Genomic DNA, 14,833 nt, shown 5'->3' with positions numbered 1-14,833 from the left:
CAACAAATAGGAGACATAATTTATAATAATACGTGTTTAATAGATGCTAATAGTGTGGCGGAGATATGATCTATTGCGATCGCCTGATAGCGCTCCAACCACGTTCCTTATCTGATAACGGCTTTGTCAATCTCGAATCACATATTTTCATGTAATCAATGTGCAATAAAATAATTATTCTACTTAATTACTTTCATTAACAAACTATTTATACATAGGTAGAGGTGTTCATTAATTATAAATCGTATATCAATTTTCACTTGATTGGCATTTAATGGCCAATGCGCAATTAAATAACATTTTGTTTATTCTATTTTATGTTGGCCTTAATTCCTTGTAATCGTGTTTACTTTTACTCATAAGTGCATAATATAATATGACACCTTAGGTATAATTTATAGCACGTTATAACTTTATAGATGGAATAATAACAAGAATAAATTATTGCAAGTCAAACCTGTCGAATTTTCGAGTCGAACATAATGAAAAGCTCGTTGCTATTAACGTAGCTTTTTATACTGCATTGAGGAAGTGATTTGCTCAATAATTATAGCATTAAAAAATTAAAAACCAATAGGTACCTAACAGTATCGATATTGACGTCACAGCTATGTCTACTAAAAATAGTTGCACATTGTTTCGCCTTTCGTGGTACTAGTATCACCAACATATATATTATCATTACTTCAGAGATATTTTCTCATTTAGTTGTTGGCATTTTGTTGAAGTCGTTATATCTCGAAATTATCACAAATATGCGCTTCCTGAACTACTGTTACTTTTATAATAATCGTATTTTATAATAATACATTTTATTGTTATTTGTTTCTCTATAAATATCTAGCCGTATGTAACGTAACTGAAGGACAGAAGCGAGTCTCTTAAACTACTTTCAAGAAATGTAAATATAGAACACAGTTTTGGCCGAAAAATATTACTTAGGACCCATGAAGCTATTTAATTTTGTAAAACTTTTGTTTTCTACAACTTACTGAGTGAATATAAAACATTAAACCATGTTTTATAATAACTCGAAGGTAGAAAAAAATAACAAAAAATATAAATGCCGACAACTTCATTTATAATTATTAAATATAGTTTATAAATTACACACACCAAAAATTTTACCAAAAAATTTAATGCACAAAAAATTAAAAGCGTGTCACTGTTTAAATATTCCTTAAACGAATTTTTTAGATTATAATAATTACCGTTAACCTAGCTTGACAAAAATTGACGTAAGAAATCAATTAAGTATAATGTAATAGAATGTAATAATCAAATTGTCATATTAGACTACAAGCCCGCATATGAAAAAAATATGGGTCAAATGAACCACCACGGGACATATCTAGTACGAAAGAAGAGCAAAAAATAATAAGATTCATCACTATGCCGTCACTTGTAAGCTGTCCAACTGAGTGCAGATGAGAATTGAAAAGTACAGGTAGACTCGGTAAATTTTGGTCATATATTTCTGTACGGCATTCTTAACCATCGATAGATCCATTAAAAATAATAAGAAACAGCTCAGTGCCGTACAAAAATGTTGGTCCACCAAGTCGGAATTTTTATTTAATTTCCGAGAGTTACCGGGGGTAAATTTGGTCATTTGACCATGTACGGCATCTGTGTCATACTATTGCTTTTACTCCATTATTCCGCAACGCCGTACAAAAATCATGGGGACAAGGGGAAAAAATCGAGAGTTGTAATCCCCTCTCTTTCCCCACTCCAGGGGGTCATTTGACACAACACGAAATAAATTTATTTTTAAAGTATTTTATGCATAGATAATATTTTTTCATGTGCCGTACATTTTCGTTGGTTCAAAGGGGAAAAATCTGAAAAAGAAAAAATCCATATAACGAAATGTTTGCTTTATATTTTGATAATAAAATATAAATATACATTAATATTAAGAAGCTCGAGGTGGTTAATTATCACCTTGCAAAGTCGGAGTCAAGTGGAATGGACTCCGTTAAATTGATGAACTAATAAAAAAGCTATGAACGAAAAGATGTGAATTATATGCAATCAGCCCATGAATACAGGTAAAGTCACAAGCAAATGCTAGTAATATATACATATTCAAAATGTACAAGTAAAGCGCTTTCAAATGATACCAAACACGGCATATTTATCTTAACTTTATTTTTTTACTCTGTATGTTTTGTCCGCTAGAGGGCGCCACATAAGATTTTGTGAAACCCCATATAGCCTTTAGCTAGCTGGTCGCTGGTTATCCAGTGAACAATTCAGACGCTTCTAATGATATGTCATTTGTCGAATTCTGATAAGTAGTTTAGAAGTTACGAGGGAATAGATGAACATACATACATGACCTGTCAAAACCATAACCCTCCTTTTGCTTTGCCGTAGTTGGGTAAAAATATGTTAATGCCGTACTGTATCAAATGGCCATAAAGCACCCTTAAAATTGTAGCTTTCGTCGCTTTCATCAGCCTAAAAGATGTGGTCTGCACAAAAATGTACGGCATCGTTTTTTCCTAATTTATCTATGTTTATACTATTTAAAACAACGAGTAAAGTGTAGAAAACTATTATATTTCATTAATCTACGATGTTTAAACTTTAACAAAATTTCTGCTTTTGCATTTCTCTATAAATTTTTTTAGAACGGTTTCTTTTGAACGGCAATACTATACAACAATTGAATTTTACAATATCATGTTAAAAAAAAAGTTCCCGTACAGGGTCAAATGACCTTACAGCTCTTTATATCAAGAATTCGATGAAATTAAGATGATTATTGGTAAACATATAAAAGAACAATTATTTTTTGACGGCATTGCTTTTAATAGTACTTTTGAGTGCTAGATAATGTTTTGGAACCGAAGCCGTACTTAGTCAAATGACCCCCTGGAGTGGGGAAAGAGAAGGGATTGCAACTCTCGATTTTTTCCCCTTGTCCCCATGATTTTTGTACGGCGTTGCGGAATAATGGATTAAAAGCAGTATAGCAATAGTATGACACAGATGCCGTACATGGTCAAATGACCAAATTTACCCCCGGTAACTCTCGGAAATTAAATAAAAATTCCGACTTGGTCAACATTTTTGTACGGCACTGAGCGGTTTCTTATTATTTTTAATGGATCTATCGATGGTTAAGAATGCCGTACAAAAATATATGACCAAAATTTACCGAGTCTACCTGTACTTTTCAATTCTCATCTGCACTCAGTTGGACAGCTTACAAGTGACGGCATAGTGATGAATCTTATTATTTTTTGCTCTTCTTTCGTTCTAGATATGACCCCTGGTGGTTCATTTGACCCATATTTTTTTCATATGCGGGCTTGTAGTCTATATTGCTATATTATAACTTATAATGTAAAATGAACTAATGCAAATAATACATATATTGTTTAAATAATAACTTAAGTGAATTAGTTTAGATTATAAAATTAAAATATTTGTATGCCAATTGTTGGCGAATTGTGCGGACGTGAAATTTATTATAACTTTGTAACCACAATTCATACAAATAAATAATTTCATTTCATATCATTTCACATAATTTTAGACGTATTAAGTGCGTAGGTATATCGTAAACAATAACTTCCTCGTAACAATACGCAAACCGGTGTTATCTTCATAAACAATAACAGAGAACGCAAAAAATGAATTACAGGAAAGTGTGCAGATTAGTGTACGAATCGAAATAACTACTGGACGATCAGACTCAGAGGTCCGTAATGACGCACATTAGCTAGAGTTAGGAGATAACAGATAACAGCGAGCGCCATTGTCGCTCATTGTTGCCATACTAAGTGTACTCTATATCATATTGTACTAGTAAAACTACATGTATGTAAAAATTGGTGTACTGCATATTGTAGTAATACCTATATTTTTTTATAGCCAATCGATGTAGTATTTGCAAAGAGAGTTTTCCGTTATGTTTATTTCAGGCAACCTTCGAGATAAAGAAAAACACAATTTAGTGTCGAATGTTACATTATCAGTAATAGAATTAACCTACATTAAGTTAAGGAGAAAGTTGGCGATGGATTTTGGTATCTACATTGCATATACAATAAATATTTCAGCGGAAAATTTTGTTTTGAGTGTGAGAAGGGAACGCAAGCGCCGTAAATGAAGCGATAGCTTATAAACACGAACTACATTTAGTCCGGGATACATCGCCCATTTTTGCAAGTGATTACTATCAAGCTAATTTTTCGTGAGTAGCTTTATTTTGATGAGATGCCCAATAATTTCATGTATGAAACTCTCGATTGTGGTAGCTACCAGAGGAAACAAGGATAAAATATTTTGATTTGATGGTTCTCAAATATTAATTACTAACTGAATGTTTTTTTTTTTATTCAATCTCAAGATAATTATCTAAATTATTCGAAAAAATATTTGTCCTACAAAATCTATGGTTTAATCAAAGAGTCCCCCTTTCCAATGTGTATCGATAACGAAGTCATCATAAATGATTACTAACAAGCTGATTTTGCACGCCTCATAAGCGAAGCGTTGAGGTGGGTACTACTGTCACTTCGCGCAAAACATCTGATTTTTCAAACTTAAAATGTCTTTATGTATCATACATTGCACTTGTAAGATAAAACATACACACACATATTAAGAAAAAACACTATTTTTAACGATCATGATATTTTTGATGTCATTTTTGTTATTTAAACTAGTTAAAAAACAGTTTAAAAAAGTTCTGTCTTGGACGTCCGTGTGTCTGTATGTGCGGATCCTTTTTCTTGTTAACACGATAGCGACCGAAATACTTTACTAATCGAGTCTTTTTTTTTCTCTTACGCTTGAGTATGCTCAGGAATAGAACCCTTTCATTTTTCAGGGTCTGATTCGATGTGGTTTAATTGTTATTAAATAAACAAAAATAATAATTTTAATAAATATTTATTAAAAAAAAATTATGAGGCGTGCACTTTTGGATTTTCCAAATTATTTTTATTTTCACTTATTTAATACTTATATAATTCAACAGACATATTGTCCTACAAATTGCGTAATAAATATTTGAGAACCGTCAAATCAAAAATTTTTATCCTTGTTACCTCTGTAAGCTACCACAATCGAGAGTTTCGTTCATGAAATTATTGGGCATCTCATCAAAATAAAGCTACTCACGAAAAATTAGCTTGATAGTAATCACTTGCAAAAATGGGCGATGTATCCCGGACTAATTGCTACAGATATAGGTATTAGGACGATCTCGCTTTTAATGCTCACCAAATTGGCAATCAGCCACTCGTTATGACGTATATGCGCGATTATATTTTGTTGTCTGTTTACAAACATGCCCGCACGTGACGTCACCAGGACGTCGTCCCGTCGCCGGATCGTTAATAGCAAATTGAACATAATTTCTTTCGCCTTACATAAGCTTCCGCATTTATGCAAAGTTCCATAATTACTGACCTGCCGGCTTAGCTCACGTCGCCGATTATGATGATAATTATTCGAGCCGCAATGGGTATTTCTTTTCAATTTTGGTATTGAGATATCTAATTGTGAGGTATAGTTTGACGCATTATTGGTGGATAAATTTTCCTCAAAAAATACCATTTAATGATTGGAAATTTTGCTTGCCCTAAATATTAGCATTCATTGAAGGTGGTTTGCGGTGAGCATTGGCCGTCCTTTGTGCCGCCTGGCGAGACTCACCGGCCTGCCGCCTGACTCAGCACGCACCACATTTTATGTGTTACCATTGTGTATGCGTGAAGATCATTTTGTATCGCACTTACTATTAAATAATGACGCACAATCGCCTATGAAACAAGCCGTGTAGAATAAAGCTACTGAACAAAAGAGAACCTACGTATTTTTATTTTTAAGTTTTAATTATGCCAATAATTTATACATAAATTATTGTGATAGGTACCTAATTGCTTTATAATGTTTACAAATTAAAATGACTATCTAATTTCATGTGTTGACCGCGTGTATGTGAGCGACAAGCGACTGCGAGCCTTCGCGCTAACTCTCGGCGAGTTTCCGGGAAACACGAGAACGCAGAAATTATAAATAGATCACTGTAGTATTGAGTTGCTAATATAGTCAGCGGAAATGATATATTTACAACTATTCATTAAGCAGAATTTCATTCTTCCGCGGACTTGCGGTCCATTTAAATCGATCCTTCGGAAGGATTAGTATTATTCTGCGATTTATGATTTAGTTGCGTCGTGGGCGTAGGAACTCTATTATTTAAATGTATCTATTGTTTGCTTGAATGCCTCCGGGTTATCAACCTCTCTTCCGTGTTTTAAAACCAGTCAATTTTGGAACTAGAATCCAATGCGAAAACGCATTGAAATTTATCATTAATAAGAATTTCTTATACAGAACATCTACGTCAAACAAACTTAATAAATTCAAGAAACCGTATTCTTTAGAAATTATGAATAAAAATACGAATTCTTCTAAGGTTGTGACATATTTCTGTGGTTAAATAATTATGAGGAATATCTCGAGCAAGTGGGTTGCTATAACTGTACAAGATAGAAAAACTCGACAGTCGACTGTGATTAGTGCGAATTCATTTGCATTGACTAACAAGGTGACCTACTGAAAAGAGATCTAATTATTCTAGAGTAACTATTCTTTAATTAATTACATTATGTTTTCATTTTTAAAGGCTAACGAAAGAGTGACTCTGAAGCTATTACACACGACGCAAATAATACATAAATATAATGTATGTTACATACAACACTATGTGCAGGTAGACTGCAAATTCTAAGAATATAATATGTTCTAAGAAACAATTTTGTGGCTGAACATTATCATAAAGACAAGGTCCTGTCGCTACGACCAACCGACACACAGAATATATAGAGCAGCAAGTACTGTTAACCTCAAATATATCCTATAATTTTACTGTATATGCAAGGCATGGCTCACTATTGTTTCCAGTAATATGTATTTGTTTATATCCAAAAGCTAGGTATGTACTGGGCTTAAATTGTTCTGCTGCTATAATGGACGACATTTACAAATGACGGACTAACTTCTCATTATAATAGAAGTTTTTCCATGAATTCTGTCTCTTATCGTTTAATACTGAACATTCGATAAGTGAGCACGTTATTGGAATTATAAATGCATTCGTTGCGATGTATTATAGAATTCCATCAAGTTTCCTTATTTCTTTAAATCCCTTTCCCGTGCATGATCTATTTGCTGTACGAGGATGGTTATTTATCAATTAAACAATGTAACATTGTTTCGTTCTCATTGCGATAGTGTTTACATTACTTACGTATGTATTGCACGTGAGTTTCCGCAAACAGAACTCGGTTAAATAATTTGGTTCAATGCCACAATGAAGAGGGCGTTTACACCTTAGGGCCTTGCCAAAATATGGCATTTATTTTCCTTATCTCGACCCTAACTTCGACTTGCATCTTTAGACTTCGGAAAGAGCAATTGATTACACTTCATATTTTTGATATCACATCAAAACAAGATTATAAACGTCAATTTGATAGTCGAAATAAGCATATATCTTGATAATCCAGTTTATCTTTATCTTATAGGAAAGTGTGAATAAATATAGGTACGTGATACTTGAGTCCAATAAGTAAACATGAAGTTCACAGATATTTCGGCTACCGGCGCGGCGCTTGTTTTGAACCGAGAAAATTGTTGGTTTTTGGATAATATACGTATCTACGATATAATGTAACGATCTGTACATGTTTGTGGTAGAGAGACCCAATAAATGTCACTTTGTATGCGCGACATCGAGCCACAATTGTGTATGCACATTACATGCTCAAATCGATCCACTTATCTTGCGTCTGCATCTTATTGCATAAAAAACATGAGGAAAACGACTAAGAATACATTCCAAAATTAGCCTTTGTTATTAATAATTATAAATGGTCATACTTTACGAGCATGCTCTACGAAATGTTACTATCGTAGTTGCATTGTTATCTGCATTGTTTCACTGATTATAAAAATGTATTATGTTGTCCGTCTAATTGTAGGGGTTATACAAAGCTGCTCATTATTCGTGAAAAATGTTGTTTTCACGCCTGTTATTTTTGACTCTATCAAACTTTACTTATTTAAAAATAAGTCTCGTCATTCATTGTCTATGCACTATTACTTCATACGATTGCATTGTGTGATGAATTGCGGTCGTATTGAGATTAATCGCTCCGGCACGGACCGGAAGCTGCCAGTTTCCTCTCGGCATACTTGTCGCTGGCTACTTGATTCCATGTAAACATAAACATTACTTTTGCTCGTATATTCATAAATTAATTATCGTACTTTGCGTTCTATTTTCAACAGTATTTCCCTTTACCTTCACAAATATTGTACACAAGTCTGAGTTATCAATTATGTTACTAGTAAATACTCGACTGTCTAGTAGATAACATTTAAAAACATTGCGTAAGATAAGATAGTGGTTATTATAACATTTTGCTCTCTTTCAATTGTCCGATAAGCGCATACAGTATTCAAAATTGTCAGTGAAAAGCTATCGTATAATCCTCTGTTCCCACCGACGGATTACATGATACATCATGGCCATCGCTTATCTATTTCTGATAACATTACCTTTCCCTTTTATTATATGCTCGTCGTTTTCTAAGAAAATTATAACCTTCATATAAAGAATATTCCTTTCAAAAACCATCATTAACAATTTACGGGTATATTTTTGTGTTGTTTAATGTTTTACTGTTTAATGTTTTACTGTTTAATGTTTTACTGTTTAATGTTTTACTGTTTAATGTTTTACTGTTTAATGTTTTACTGTTTAATGTTTTACTGTTTAATGTTTTACTGTTTAATGTTTTACTGTTTAATGTTTTACTGTTTAATGTTTTACTGTTTAATGTTTTACTGTTTAATGGATTAAGCTGGATTAGTATTAAAACTGTAATACATTTTTCAAATCTTACGAAAGATTTGTATCCGGGTGAAGCCAGGGCTAATTAGGGGGCTAAAATTATTATTGATATAGTTTTGTATTTGTCCGGTTATCTCTATTTACAAAAATATAGGTACATTGTGTAATATTAGTTAACCACGAATTTCCAACTGACTGACTTTAAGGTAAACAATTTAATTTTTTCGCGCTACGAGTGTATTCCGCTCATACCTATTTAAAGTCATTCAAAACATTCCGTTATAAATAAAATATAAAACAAAACATATTATTAACCGACTTCAAAAAAAAGGAGGAGGTTATCAATTCGGCCGGTATGTTTTTTTTTTTTTTTTTTTTTTATGTATGTACACCGATTACTCCGTGGTTTCTGAACCGATTTACGTGATTCTTTTTTTGTTCGATGCGGGATGGTGTCGAATTGGTCCCATAAAAATTTTATTTGGATAGGCCCAGTAGTTTTTATTTTATGAGCATTTTTGTCTGTATTTGTAAATGTTGCAAGTGCAAGTTTGAAGTCGGTTGTTTTTAACGCAGTTATGATTATTTAAATATTAATTTATTACTTTTTATCATATTATAGTTATTAAACATGAAGAGTAGGTACTTACTAGTTACTACCTTAATATGCTATGGACAATAAACACACTGTATCAATTAAGAAAAAAAAATCTGTGGTCGGTTATTTGTTTAAATAATTGCGCTAATTATATAATTAGCGCAATACATATAACAAATATATTATATTTGTGCTCAGAGGTCGTGTCAAGGGAAGTGTAACGTAAAAGGAGGAAAATGTGTGACCTTTCCCAACACACACACATGCTTTACTTGCTTAGATATACACTTGTGTACCTAATTCATTTCAGTTTCAGATATTTGTTAAAGATTTTATTACTTGCATATTCCTATATAAGATAAATGTTGGCAAATATAAATTAGCGAGTGTGCGGTGCGCGTGGGCCACTCGTCGCGATGCAGCCGCGGCCGCGACGCTCACCTCGAATGCCCGCTTTGGGATTCCACAATAAACTCCAGTCCTAAATCTAATTTATTGAATAACGCTATAATATGTGAGCGCAGTTCCTTAATACATGTGTAAAGGTCGCGTCTCTTCCGCGCATATATCTTTGGGTGAATAGCATGTGAGTGTGTGTGTGTTTGGAAACACCCACTTGTCCATGTGTAAGTTCGGTGCACTCGACGCCTTGGCATTATGAAAGAAAGCAATTTCGTTGTAATTACCATACATTATATAAAATCAAAGTTTTATGAGTTGTTTTTATTAACAATTTGCTTTAGTTGACATTATTATTAGTTGTTTAACACATGAAGTAAATAATGTTGAGTCATATTTGTCATGTTCAAATTTTATATAGGTAGTTACTTCAACATTATTTTTTTTACATACTATTCATGTATGTACTTATGCTATTTAATTTGCAATTTATTTGCGTTGACTTATGCACAATATCAATAAGAGGCTAATTCGACAAAAAGGGAAGGAGGCCTTAGTCCATCTAGTAACTAGTTCTATCATATGGAGAACAAAATTAACAGTAGCTATATACAGGCACTGACCTGACCCGAACGACCCAAAATGTTATAACACCTTGAATATTACAATATATTTATAAGGCTGTTAACCTTACACCTCGGGCGCACAGAGGTGTAATATTTGTATTACCTACTGCGTGTCGCAATAGCAATAAAATGTAACTCAATCGCTTCAATAAATACTTCCTCAGTATGGCAATTTGGGCACTGGGTCAAGTGCGGGCGTCTCTCCTCACGAGTCACGCTACTATATAGCTTACTCTGTGGTCACTGGGACTACATAAACTGACTGAATTGCTTATTGAAAGTTAATCAAAGAACAACACAATGTGTTTATTGTCTTTAAGCAGATCTTGAAAAAGAAACTTCATGAAAATGTTGTAAAAATATAGAGCTTCATGCACATTAAAAACTTAGGAATGAGAAATTAGATGTTATTTAAATTCAGTTTGTTTCCTTTTCATGCATAATATAATCATCAGCGATTAATTATAATGCTAAATAAGTATGTAGTTGTATGTAGGTGACATTTCCAGGCGTTAATTAAAAGCTGTTTTATCTAGTCAATTTTTTTGTAAGCATTATATTAATTAGAAAATTTCAATGAATCAGAATCTATTAATTTACAATTGCATTTTAATAATGGGAGCAACTAGGTATATACATATATTGAACTTGAGTTCATCTGCGAATAATATGTTTCCTTAAATAGAACAACTTGACAACACTTATAATTATTATTTTATACAACAAACTCGTTGTAATAATCTTTAATATTACGATAGAGCACCTTAACGTTGGAAAATCTCACAGAAACAGCAATGATACATTTAGCAATTAATTTTCATTCTAATTATTAATTTAATAAAAATTGCATGCCTTATACTGAATTAATGCAATGGCGTAAACCAATACATTAGAATTTACCTACTGAGTAAGTAAAGGATTAGTCACACTCGCTTTACCGATATTTATTTAATGATAACACGGTGCGTGTGTGGTCGCCGTTACGTCAAAATTCCGTTCATTTATTATTTTTTATTATCGTTTATTTAATTGAATATACTATGTATGGACGCAGTATGTTTCATATTTATGTTAAAAGAAAACAAGAACATACAACTTTTAAGTCACAAGTCAAAACATCGGGCAAAATCAATGTATCAATAGATGTAATCAATAGATTACGATTATGTTTTATGCAAAAGTGATATAAGTACTACACATTGTGGTAATTCATTTTTGATTAGTTATTGGGTACCTATATTACTTATGCATGACAACTATGACCAGCTCTATAATAATTTTACCATATTGGAGTATTGGACTCATCTCATCCCTCAACTAACACCAAAGCGTTTCATCAAAGCGTATAACATTACCTACATGTTAACGTTGCAAAGATCTCTTCATTTGTAGTTTCTAGAAGTCACTGGTCAACACGAAGACAGATAAATGCATCGATCGATCTCTATAATTTATGTGTTCGCAGCTAATAGCCGAACGAAATTATGATATTACAGGCGAAGTAGTTATTTGCAAACCGGTCTCCGATACTGTTATAATTGACGCAATGGAGCCGTAAATAATGTAAATGCTATCGCTGTATTGTGTCGCTCTTGTATATAAATTAAATTATACTTTTTATATTATTTCCAAACAATATAAAGTAAATTATGAACTACAGCAAACTTACTATACGTTTTATGTATAAATTACCTCTGAAATTATAATATGATATGTAGAATGAAGTATGAACTCGACCCAGAAATACTTAACTCTCCTAAAAGAAAATTGAGTTACAAATGTTCTACGTGTAAGATTAATTAAAGTTTGATGTGATGCTTCAGCACCACACTAGTCAAATACCTAAGCAATTCTTATTTTTTAGAATAAAGTATTGTGTCTTTTATCTTTATAAAAATGTTGTTTTGTATTGTTGCAGGCGCGCGTCGATGATGTCGCCGCGGCAGCTCATGCGCAACTCGAACATGACGCAGAAGTGGCAGCGCCGGGAGATCTCCAACTTCGAGTACCTCATGTTCCTCAACACCATCGCTGGTGAGTGCCGACTGCCTGTCCGCAGGTTATACGGGAGGACCAGAGGATAATTATACATAACCTTGGAAATACAACTATGTTTTTATCTTTCTTAAACGAATGCTAAGAATTGTGACGCCAATTTGAGTTTCAGGAAATATTTTAGTAAACATATTTTTCTTCTTAAAGGAATTTGTTTACATTTTAATACAAATGATTGCATTAAGAATAATTTATCACAAACAAAAATAAGTATAATGAAGGAATGTTAAACCGATTCGTTGCTAAATTTCTGGATTTAATGTCGGTTCTCGCTCAATATTAAAGGTAATAATAATAATGACAAGCATGAAGTATTTACGTAATCTTATTTTTTTGGCTAACGTATATTACGTGTACCAAATATGTGAGTGTATGTGATTCGAAAAAAACCCGCATGTCACATAACCTTTGTTAACAGTTAAAATCAACTAACCGACCGTTATCTACCATCCTCCCACCGACTCAACAATTATCTGCCTACTCTCTTATTGTATCCGAATATAGATTGCATGCTCTTTCATATTATCATAATTCAATAAAAAATAATTAACGTTCATCATCATCAGCCCATATATGTTCCCACTACTGGGACACGGGCCTCCTATGAGGGTACAGGCCATAATCCACCACGCTGGCCAAGTGCGGGTTGGCGGATGACACATATCGTCGAACTTTTTGATTCTTCGACATGTCGGTTTCCTCACGATGTTTTCCTTCACCGTTCGAGCAGTGGTGATGTTACAACATGCGCAGATAAATTGAAAAATCAATTTATTTCCTGCGTGCTCGCCCGGTCTCGAACCCCGGACTTATCGATTCGAAGTCCGAGGTCTCACCACTGAGCCACCACTGCTCTTAAATTAACGTTAATTATACTTATTTAGTGCAAGCGAACCAGTGAAATTTAATAGAAATCAAGACAGAAAATTGCGTACTCCAACTGTATTCGAAGAGCATTTTTTTTGTCGAAAACAACAAAATGAAAATAGATTGGTTCACACGCTCGGTGTTACTTAGGACGGACGCTCACGCCGCACGCGTTAATCTTATTTGCAAAAAACCGCGTAATCACCGAACTTTTCATATTTTTACTAATAATTTTTCAAGGAACTAACTACCGTACTAGGTATAATCATTAGGTATCTGATAGTAAAAGAGTGCGGTTAACGGGGTTTCCTAATTTTTACTCCTTAATTACATATAACTAATTATCTTAACGTAGACATTTAATTCGTATGATTGTAATAACCGCAAAATTTCTAATAGACTACATAATTTTAATGAGTTGGAAATTCTAAATATAATAAGTAGGTAACATTTCACAGTGACATTAGGTATTGTGTTGTGGTTTCATCAGCGAGCGAACTATAAAATATTTACACGACAATTATAATCGCTTTGCATTATAATGCAATAAATAATAATGAGTTTATTGTGCCTGGATTTATTTGCGCAAACATCATAAAGATGAAGACAATTGTAGACTTTTAGGCGCAATAGTAAATCGCTCTTACACGCTCGTGTTTCCAAACAGAAGGATTCCTCGTGATTTTCCTAAAATTGTATTTTTTCTGTATGAAGTAATAACGACGAGGATTTCATCATAATAAGCAACCTCTGTGATAGGTCTGCATTTTGCACGTTACATATTAGATAATGACCGTCTCTACGGCGTGTGTACAGTGTATATAATATATATGACACTACTTATATAATGTGACACTTGCGCGACACACATACAGCGTTATGTGCATTGTTTACATTTTTTCTTACAATCATTCAAATTGATGTAGATTCAGATTTATGATGGCAAATGTATTTATGTACGTGTATTGTCTAATTAAACAGTTATGCCGGAGCCGGGCCGGAAGGTGATTCAGTGGAATCTCTGCATGTGACCGGCTGAGTGTAGCAATTGGATCGAAGCTGAACTGCAATTTATCAGCTCATTATCTAATAGAGCCGCTCGGGCCACGCGGCGAGAGATCGCGAATAATGCTTTCTATATACAAACCATTTTCCATCCATTCTGCTTTGCTTTTATTTCTCTACTATCGAGCTTTACGCACCTATTGCGAAGTTAATAAGTAGACTTTGTTTAGAGTCCGAATTTCATACAGGTAAATCATGATCTATTGTATTAGTAAGATAGTAAGAATGCTTGTTAAAAGCCTGAAACATGGTTGAGTAGAAGATTGAAGGCGCAGGTCAACGTAACTCAAACCATGATTGTTTCGAGTAGCAAATTAAACAACAATTTTGTACCAA

The 14,833-nt window shown here is 33.4% G+C and overlaps 2 protein-coding genes across 4 annotated transcripts in view; one reads left to right on the top strand and one right to left on the bottom strand.

The window, feature by feature from the left end:
- The window catches only part of rg (A kinase anchor protein rugose), a 385,845-nt gene that overhangs the window by 353,670 nt on the left and 17,342 nt on the right, over positions 1-14,833 (top strand). For all 3 annotated transcript variants that reach the window (XM_089711107.1, XM_089711106.1, XM_089711108.1), the window contains one exon: positions 12,429-12,544. In XM_089711107.1, coding sequence (XP_089567233.1) covers positions 12,429-12,544 — 116 coding nt within the window. The remainder of the gene's footprint in view (positions 1-12,428; positions 12,545-14,833) is intronic.
- The window catches only part of LOC149476697 (trehalose transporter 1-like protein), a 35,221-nt gene that overhangs the window by 17,974 nt on the left and 2,414 nt on the right, over positions 1-14,833 (bottom strand). The gene's annotated exons all lie outside the window — the stretch shown is intronic.

Source organism: Colias philodice, chromosome 26 (assembly GCF_061535455.1).
Source record: "Colias philodice isolate Cphi_HAF_F1 chromosome 26, ilColPhil1 Martin Lab GWU primary, whole genome shotgun sequence".
Classification (NCBI taxonomy): Eukaryota; Metazoa; Arthropoda; class Insecta; order Lepidoptera; family Pieridae; genus Colias; species Colias philodice.
This window is presented reverse-complemented; position numbering and strand designations above follow the sequence as displayed.